Source organism: Mus caroli, chromosome 1 (assembly GCF_900094665.2).
Source record: "Mus caroli chromosome 1, CAROLI_EIJ_v1.1, whole genome shotgun sequence".
NCBI lineage: Eukaryota > Metazoa > Chordata > Mammalia > Rodentia > Muridae > Mus > Mus caroli.
In genome coordinates, this window is record NC_034570.1 from 148117700 (window position 1) to 148127589 (window position 9890).

Below are 9890 nucleotides of genomic sequence, written 5' to 3' on the forward strand. Positions count from 1 at the left end.
TTCTTGGGTTCCCCAGCCCTCAAAGCCTTTAGGTCATAAACTCAGAAATGCATCCTTTCTTTTCGCTTTGCAGTTTCCTCCATTCAATTGCTGTTCATTCCTGCTCTTATGGAAGAGTTAATTGAGGGTGAGAACCATTAGGGAGGTGGTCAAAGAGGTGGTAGAACTGGATTTCAACCTGTGGCCTATACCCTCTGGCCAGATGTCTTCTAAAGATGTCATGCTGTCATTAAATCTATTTATCCAATGATATAGTCTTCCATTCTTCCCAGCATAGCATGTGCCTCACATACATTGCTGGCGTATAGTCACTTGCTGTTTTAAATAGGTCAGATAGATCTACATCTAATACTAACATGTGTGTTTACATACGTGTACATGGTTCATGTGTTAGATGGTCAGCATTTGGAGGTTAAAGGACAATTTTTGGGAGTAGGGTCTCTCTTTCTACCATGTGACGTCTGAGGGTTGAATTTAGCTTGTCGACCTTGGTAGCAAGCACCCTTACCCACTCAGTTATCTTGCCAACGCCAAAGCAATTTTATATACTATTTCATATAGACAGTAGTATTAGTTTTGGTTCTTCTAGGGCATACCTGTGCCCCTAAGGCTTATGTCATCACTGAATCACATTTACCAAGTGGTAAACCTTTGGGACTTGAGAGTCATTAAGTTTTGGCCTGACTTTTTATTTATTTATTTCACTAACTAATATTTTAAGACGGGGTTTCTCTATGTAGTCCTGGCTGGCCAGGAACTGGCTATGTAGACCAAGTTGGCCTCAGATTTACCAAGATTTACCTATCTTTGCCCTCTGAGTGATGGGATTAAAGGCATGTGTCATCATGTTAATTTATTTTTATTTTTATCGAAGACAGGTCTCACTATGTAGCTCTGGCTGATTCGAATGTTCAGTTTTCTTGTCTCTGTCTCCTGGGTCCTGGGATTACAGGCGTGTGCCCAGCTGGCTTGTCTTTAATTGGACATTCTCTTTGGATTTGTTCAGGATCAGTTAACACCAGACTATTAGTAACAGTTTTTTTTTTTTTTTAATCATAATTAATCCTGTGTGAGAAAATTAGTAGCAAGAACTCTAGCAGTTCAAATGTAGACGTCAAAGGATTCGCCTGTGCATTTAGAACTTCTTTCTTAGAAAGAACCCCAGAACGACTACTGAAATGTTACCAAACACAGATTTAATAGTCTTCCAGGCACACCCTGTAGTCCCAGCGCTCAGGAAACAAGAGGCAGGAAGATGACATGTTCTAGGTCAACACAGTGAGAGCTACCTAATGAGACCCTGACTCAAAGACTCTTAATCTGGGGTGATCGAATCATTTCCCTCATGCTTCCTTTTTGCTTTCCAGAACCAACGAAGAGATCAAGGGTTGCACACACTGTGTGGTCTAACCCTAGAAGCGGGGTGGGGCTGACAGTCCCCTGCACAGACAAGAAGTTCCGCCTGCCGGTCTGGTCACCCGGTCGGAGCAGGCGCGTCCTGGGACGCCTTTCCGCTCTCCCCAGAGCTCTTCCTGCCATATGCTGGCCACGCCCCTCGCGACTTCAGCTGGCCATGGCAGCAAGGCTGTGTTCGCGTTGCCTCCCTCCGGCGTGGCTCTGCAGGTGCAAGCCCGACTCTTCCCCTGAGTTCCCCCTTACAGACCCCAGGGGTACTGCTGAGAAAACCAGCTCCCTTTTCTTTGTTGCAGGCAAGCCTGGCAGGGCCAAAGCCGGCACTACCGAGCTGCACTCTGCACCGAGTTGAAGCAGCCCCTGACCATTCAAGAGGTGGCTCCCCGCCCCGTCGGGCCACAGGAGGTAGGGTGACAAGCTTGACCCCGGGATGCCTCCTTGTATAGTTCAGAGCCTCTGACTTTCTGGGCCCAGCACTCGTGGACTTCCTGCTTCAGTCAAAATCCTAGTTCCCAAGCCTAGGGGGCTACCAGAGGCTGGAGCGCACCCACTTAAGGTTGGAAGGTCAAGCCCTTTCAAGGTTCACGGAAAGGCCAGAAGTGGCAAGAAAGCCCCCCCCCCCCCCTCAAATCTCAAGCATAGGCCTCTTGGAGAGCTCCCGAGCCGTTGCCTTAGAAACTGTGTCTGATTTACACACGACTTTACATAACAATACAGACAAAAGGACCCTTATCCTTTGCTTAGCCCCTCTTCAGGGTCAGTATCAAATTATGTACGGGTCCCCCAAACCATTGCCCCCATCCCAATCTATCTCATGAGAATACAAGCCTGGGCTCCTCTTATGTCCTGCTGTAATTTGGGATGAGATCCTTTTCCTGTCTTGGTTCCTGCCAGGAAATGTGGAAGTCACCTTGGCCTTGCCTGTTGACCACTTTGGTGACAGCGTGTGACACATATGTAGTACAGAATGACAATTTGAAACAGGGTGGAGTATGCAAGAGTATCTTCATGTTAGGGGTCGCTCATGAGAGGCAGAGATGCAGCTACAGTCGTAAAGGTCACCCAAATGGGGCCTGTGGTTAAAACAGATTATTGGAAGAGAGCATGATCACAGCCATTCAACTTCCCTCAGCTTGAGTCATTCATTTCTGGGAAATCGGTGCTGTATTGGAGACACCATGTCATCCAGGCTGGAACTGAACTTACAGTCTTCTTGTGTCAGTCTCCGGAGTGCAGAAATGCCTCCCTACTCTTGGCTAAGTTGTTCTTAAACCAAGGTGGAGTGTCTTGAGGACAGTGGACATGGTATCCACCAGTCAATAAGTACTCCAGTTTTTGGATGCGGAGGCATGGGCTTCTCAGTTTTGCTGTTTGCATTGTAAGGAGCTAGCTTCTGAGAGTGTATTTATGTTATTTTTCTTTGCCTTTAAATCCCTAGAGTTTGTAACGGGCCCTGGCATGTGGCACATACTTAAAGAACTGGGAAATGAATGATTTTGATAGATAAAGAATGGCTTCTAACCAACCTGCCACCTCTCCAGTAAATGTAAACACATAGAGCAAATTGATCTGGGATTCCAGCTGGCACCTCTTGGGGTCCCCACCCTTGTGGGCTGCATTCTCTGATGAGCACCCGAGTTCTCTGGGCCTGTTCAGACAAGTTGCTGAGCCTCTCCTACCTTCCCATGTATGAGTCAGTATGGGGTGTGGCCTCAACATTGGAACTTCTTACTTTTTTTTTTTTAGACAAGAGTCTCATTATGTATCCCTAGCTGGCCTGGAACTCATAGAAATCTGCCCATCTCTGTCTTCTCAGTGCTGTCATTAAAGGCAAACTTCACCCCAATACAAGGTGAAGTTTGAATTTCTAACCAAATCCCAGATGATGCCAGGGATGATGGTCCAGGACCAACCACCTTTTGAAACTCACTGGCTCCTCTAAAGGTCTAGAGGAGTGGTTCTCAGCTATGGATTGTGACCCCTTTAGGGGTTGGATGACCCTTTCACAGGGGTCCCATCTCAGGTATCTTGCATATCAAGCATTTACCTTACAACTCATGACAGTAGCAAATTGCGGTTATGAAGTAGCAATGAAAATAATTTAATGGTTGGGGGTCATCACCACATGAGGAACTGTGTTAAATGGTCACAGCATTAGGAAGGTTGAAAACCACTGCTCTAGAGAAACTGCTGGCCATGTGGTTGCAGTTCTGCCTCAGTGATGGCTTTGCCGAGAGCATAGAAGACAGGGATCTGGGCTGTCCTCCTGGGTTTGAGCTACTCAAGTTCCAGCATAGTTGCCTTTGCTCAGACACCGTCCCTGCTTAGTGGCATTCTGTTGTTCCTCGTATAAAGGATCTTCCTCACTTCAGACCTACAAATCTCAGTGTAGTATGGAGCTCTCACTCCTTGTCTCTCTCTCCTCTTCCTGTTCTAGACTTGCTAGTTTTTCTTTTGTTCCTCACGCAGGGCATCTGCACACGCCATTGCTTTTGTCCGTGCCAAGCACCAAGTGTTCACCTCCTCGTTTGAATCATTAACTCTTGGCTTTTACTAGTGCAAGGGTTACTTTCCTAGCTTTCCTTGGCATTCCTCAAGAGGTCACATACCCTCATCATGTGTTTTCTCCTATCTTTAAGACTTTATGTTAGGTTATAATTTAACACATATGAGCCACGCATGGTGGTTCAGGTTTATAATTTTAAGAGGCCAGCATGGACTACATAGTGAGATTCTGACTCAACAACATATGGCTTTGTTAGCTTTATTTGTTTTGTTTTTTTGTTTGTTTTGGTTTGGTTTTTTTCAAGACAGGGTTTCTCTGTGTAGCCCTGGCTGTCCTGGAACTCACTCTGTAAACCAGGCTAGCCTTGAACTCAGAAATTCGCCTGCCTCTGCCTCCCAAGTGCTGGGATTAAAGGCGTGCGCCACCACGCCCGGCTTAGCTTTATTATTATTTAGTTGGTGCCGTTTCTGCTATACTTATAGGTCCACAATGGCAGAAACTTAGTCCATTTGCCTCCTGATAATCTGGCTTATGGTTCCTTGTCTGGCATATGGCTGTCATTCGTTCAGTGGCCCTTTTGGAATGCATTATTATTGAATGAACATTGTCTCTAGGGCGTACAATGCTGCTTTGTTGTGCTGTGTTTCTTATGCAGGTCAGAGTTGATGTTCATTTCTGTGGCGTTAACTTTGCTGATATTTTGGCCTGTCGTGGTCAGTATCAGGAAAAGCCTCCTCTTCCCTTTACACCAGGTGAGTACGGGGGGGAGCCAAGTGACTGCTACTTCAGGAAAAGAAGAACTCTGAGAGTCTTCAGAGCCACACCCATCTTCTCAGACACTACTCCCCACTCTCTGCCAGGCTTGACCAGTGAGGTTTCTGTTATTTATGTCACCATCATTGTTTTGTTTTTTTTTTTAAGATTTATTTATTGATTATATGTAAGTACACTGCAGCTGTCTTCAGACACTCCAGAAGAGGGCGCCAGGTCTCGTTACAGATGGTTGTGAGCCACCATGTGGTTGCTGGGATTTGAACTCTGGACCTTCGGAAGAGCCGTCGGGTGCTCTTACCCACTGAGCCATCTCACCAGCCCCACCATCATTGTTAAAGTAACTACCTCATGACTCTCCCTATAGGCCTATTGTGTCCCCAGCTTAGCATTATACCAATCCATAGATGACACTCAGTGGTCTAGTTAGATTTTCTGTTGCTGGGATAAACCACTCTGACCAGAATCAACTTGGGAAGGAAAGGGTTTATTTGGCTTACACTTCTATCAGGAACTGAAGCAGAAACCATGGAGGAATTGCCCAGGCCCATCTGCCCAGAGATGGTACCACTCCCAGTGGGCTGGACCATTCTACATCAATTAGCAATCAAGAAAATGCCCCACAGACATGCCCACAGGCCAATCTGACTGAGGCAACCCCATAATTGAGACTCCCTCAGATACTTCTGGGCTGTGTCAAGTTGACAGCCAGTACTAACGAGGACATTCACTAACTACTTTAAAATGAATAAATGGGCAACTGTTTACATAGTGTTGTGTTCTCCAGAATTCTTTTCTGTTAACCCTAGTCGGTCCTTTGCCTTCTTAGTGTTGACTCAGTTACAGTTTTTCTCTGAAGGATCTCGAACATGCTTGCAGCTACAATCTGTAGCCTTATTGGCATAGACCTAAAGAAGCTTAACGTAGAAGGCCCAAAAGGAAGAAGAGGAGGAAAAAGTTTAGCCATGTCTTAGTAGCTCACTGTCTGAATTTTACTGTGCTCTGTCTGGTTACTTTTAGACCATTTTTGTTTTTTTCAAGGCAGGTTTCTCTGTGTAGTCCTGACTGTCCTGGAACTCACTCTGTAAACCAGGCTGGCCTTGAATTCACAGAGATCTGCCCATCTCTACCTCCCAAGTGCTGGGTTTAAAGGCATGAGCCACCTCCCCACCCCCCACCCCCAACTATTTTTAGACTTTAAGTGCATGGATTTTTGTTGTTGAAGTTTATTTAAGGAGATTTAAGTAGAGCTTAGTATGTTTATAGTACATGAATATTTTATAGGGATAAATATAAAGATTATAGTGATTGCATGATTACAACAGAGCTGTTATGTTTGGGATTTATGGTTGTGTGTTAATACTAGGACCCAGTTCCTTCTTTCTGTGTTTGCTGAGAGACTAGACCAGTGGAAGATGTCACAATTAAGTTATTCCCTTGACAGAGCAAGTAAACTATTCATAAATTCGAGAGGTTCATAAATTGCAGAGGTGGACAAAGAAAGGGCAGATGACACTAATCCATCCTGTTGAACTGAGCATTGCCTGCAGAAACACAGGCCATGTCCTTGAGGACCTCTTCACAGGTCAGCAAAGGACACATGGCAGCAGATAAATATCATCTGGTGATCATGGTAGTTGGGGTTGTCATAGGAACCCCATGGCCCAGTGGTCAGGGTCAGAAGTACCTGTGCCCCAGCGAGTCTCTGTGCTTTTGCATCTTCTTGAAATGATGTAGGTTAAGAGTTGGAACAACTATAACTGATGTGTTGTGATCATGAAGTCTTACGCTCATTGTGCTGGGTTTTTGAGTACCACCTTTTACGCTTAGTTAAAATGATGGGCATTGAGAAGGTAACAGCTCAAAAGGAGGAGGTGGCTCCAAAGATAACCCACATTTTTCCTTTCTTTCTTTTGTTTTTTTGTTTTAAAGATTTATCTATTTATTTTATGTCTATGAGTACACTGTAGCTGTCTTTAGACACACCAGAAGAGGCCATTGGATCCATTTCAGATGGTTGTAACCACCATGTGGTTGCTGGGAATTGAACCCGGGACCTCTGGAAGAGCAGTCAGTGTTCTCAACTGCTACCCAGGTTTTTTTTGTTTTTTTTTTTTGTTAGTTTGTTTGAGATGGGCTTTCTCTCTGTAGCCCTTGCCATCCTGGAACTAGCTCTGTTACCTGGCTGGCCTGGAGCTCCTGCGTGCTGAGATGAAAGGTGTGTGTCGCCACAGCCCAATTAGTAACCTAATCTTTCAATGTTTTAGGAATGGAGTTTTCTGGGGTTGTCTTAGAGACAGGAACAGATGTCAGCACTGTGAAAAAGGTAAATTGGAGAAAACACCAGAATGCGTGTGTAGTTGTGAGAGATGTGCTAATCTTGTTTATACCTAGAAAGTCTAGCTTCTCTTGGCCTTCGCCATGTGACCAAGTCAGGAGAGAAAGAATGAATTCTGAACGAGGAGGTGGGGGAGGTCTTGGTGGAAGTTCCTGGCCTTATTAAGCTCTTTATTATGAATATAAGACAACACTTGGTCTTCAGTTACTGAAACAATAAAGGATTTTTGAGTTTGAATCTCTTGAAAGTAGTCACAGGCATTCTGATTCCTTCTAACTTTTCCTTCCTTGGCTTGCTTGTTGTAAAAATGTGCTTCTATTGGCTTGGTAGCCTGCTAGCTATTGAGAAAATCGCTGGTTTGGTTTTAAACCTGAAATGAACTCTGAATAGATATTAAGGCCAAGCTGTGTCTTATAGGCCAGAGATGTGTGCTTTGGAATACAAGGTCATGCATTTGAACATATGTTCTCTTCCCTCCAGGGAGATCGAGTTATTGGAGTGAGTAACTTTCATGCTATGGCTGAGCAGTGCATCACGGACCAGAAGGTATCTCTGACTCTTGGCACGGATGGACACATGGGCATTTCTTTTTCTCCACTGTTCTCTCTGGTTTCCTTGTCTCTCTTTCTCGCACCGTTCTCTCCTCCATTTGCGTTTGTTTCATTTCATCGAGTTTCTTGACCAAGCAGGTTTTTTTTTTTCCCTTCAAATGCTAACTTTCTTGACGGCCCTTGCACAGAGTTTTGTTTGTGTAGAGTGCCTTTTGTTCCTTTGTTGGCTATCCATTTGGACCATATTTAGTGAGTTATGGTTGAAAAACTGGTCTAGCACATGGAATTGGATATCATGGACATATTTTCCTGTAAAGCTTGTGAAAATGGTCTGAGCTGGGTTGAGCAGGATGTGAATGGTGCCCCCTAGTGGGGCATGTTATATGGAACCCATCCAACTTTACTGGGATACATTTTACATAATAACCTAGAGCCTATTCTCCATCAATTGGTTCCTTTTTGAGCAGATGCCAGCCTTATGGGTTTGAAGTCTGACACACCCAGGTCCTAAACCCTACCTTGGCTTACTTGGTCCAGACTTGCACTCCTTAGTAGGTGATGATAGACGTGGGCTTCCCATTGCAAATTACTCATCCAATCGAATCATAAGGTTAGCTAGGCAGCTTGTGTATCCAGCTACACATGTTTACTGCCAATCGCTGTTATTTCTTTGTACAGACCCTGTGGAGGATTCCAGAAAATGTCTCTTTGCAAGATGCTGCAGTCTTACCAGTATCTTATGGCACTGCTATTTTGGCTGTAGATCATCGGGCCCGCATCCAGCCTGGGTAAGGATTGTATAGGGGCAGAGGGTTAGGTGGCATTTTTTTTTTCCTGATATTAGAAATGTCTGACAGGACCTTGCCTGAAGCCCAGCCTGGTGATGCACTTGGTGTTCCTAACATTTGGAAAGAGAGGCAGGAGGATCAGGAACCCACGGCCATTCTCAGCTACATAGTGAGTTAGATATCAGTCAGAGCCACAGGAGCCAAAAGCCATCACAGATAAGAGTGTGCCCCGCTCCCTTCCCCTCTTTCATTCCTTTCTCTTGCCTTTTCCCGTGCTTCTCTTCAGCTCAAGTTCCTTTAGGTTGAGGAAAGGCAAAAGAGAGATGAATTTGGATACTGGAGACTGGGTATAGATCATCCTTTTGCCATTAAATGCTTTGGCAAAGTAGTTCTCTTGAATCTGACCACTTTGGGGTTCATTCATAGGACAACTTCAAGTTTACAGACTTGATTTATTTTTATTTTACTTTATTTTATTTTACGTTTTGAGACAGGGTCTTGCTATGTAGCTCAGGTTAGCCTAGGACAACTTATATAGTTCAGGTGAACTTCAAACTCAAGAGCTTCAATCTTAGCTGTCTGAGTGCTGGGATTATAGGCGTGTACTATCAGCAGTAGGTGGAGGCTGGTTTATTTAAGCTAGCTCCCTGTGGGCTTAACAGAGACTATGTGTTTCTGTGAGGCTTGGTTGGTTATGCCAACTAGGATTGATCTATCTGTCCATCTGAGACAGCATTTCTCTGTGTAACCCTGGCTGCTGTGGAACTCACTCTGTAGACCAGGCTATTATTGAACTCACAGAGATCTGCCTGTCTGTGCCTCTTAAGTGCTGGGATTAAAGGTGTGTACTACCACTCCCTGGCTATGGGCGTTTTAAACGTAAAAGTTCTGAAATCTTCCCTTTACTTGGGAAACTGGCTCTTGATCTGTTCAGAGATCTGGCTTTCAGAGTTGCTCCCCACTGGTAGTGTCATTTGAATGGTGGCTATTCCATGATTACCGGCTTTTTAAATTAGGTGGTGTTGAGTCTGAAAATGGCTCGAGCGCAAAATTTCTGAAGCATGCATTGGTATGCTTGCTCAGATGAACCATTGCTACTGCCTTGAGAGAGAGGCTATCTAGAAGGCTTGAGAAACCTTCTTCTTAGGAAGGCTCTAAAACCGGACTAGATTAGCCCTGACCTAGAAGTCTTATGTATGTCCTACCTGGACAATGGATTCACGTGAAGGTTTGAATGAAAGAGTCTCTACTGTTCTTGCTGTCAAATGTACTAGTCTGTGTCCCTGGAATCTTAACCCTGGGTGAGCTTTGAAGGTTTCTGCAGTAACATGTCTCTTTCCTTGGCACAGAGAAACTGTTTTAGTGACAGCAGCTGCTGGAGCCACAGGCCTCGCAGTGATAGATGTGGCGACAAATGTGTTCCACGCCAAGGTATTTGCCTGTAGAATCTCTATTAAAAACTAACTCCGGGCTGGTGAGATGGCTCAGTGGGTAAGAGCACCCGACTGCTCTTCCGAAGGTCC

The 9890-nt window shown here is 44.9% G+C and overlaps 1 protein-coding gene across 1 annotated transcript in view; it reads left to right on the plus strand.

Annotated features, from left to right (window-relative positions):
* The first annotated feature begins 1468 nt into the window (after positions 1 to 1468).
* LOC110301224 (quinone oxidoreductase-like protein 2) overlaps positions 1469 to 9890 on the plus strand; it is a 31158-nt gene continuing 22736 nt past the window's right edge. The window contains 7 exon segments of the mRNA XM_029482961.1: positions 1469 to 1623; positions 1710 to 1818; positions 4575 to 4671; positions 6958 to 7016; positions 7509 to 7574; positions 8258 to 8367; positions 9717 to 9798. Coding sequence (XP_029338821.1) covers positions 1574 to 1623; positions 1710 to 1818; positions 4575 to 4671; positions 6958 to 7016; positions 7509 to 7574; positions 8258 to 8367; positions 9717 to 9798 — 573 coding nt within the window. The 5' untranslated portion in view covers positions 1469 to 1573.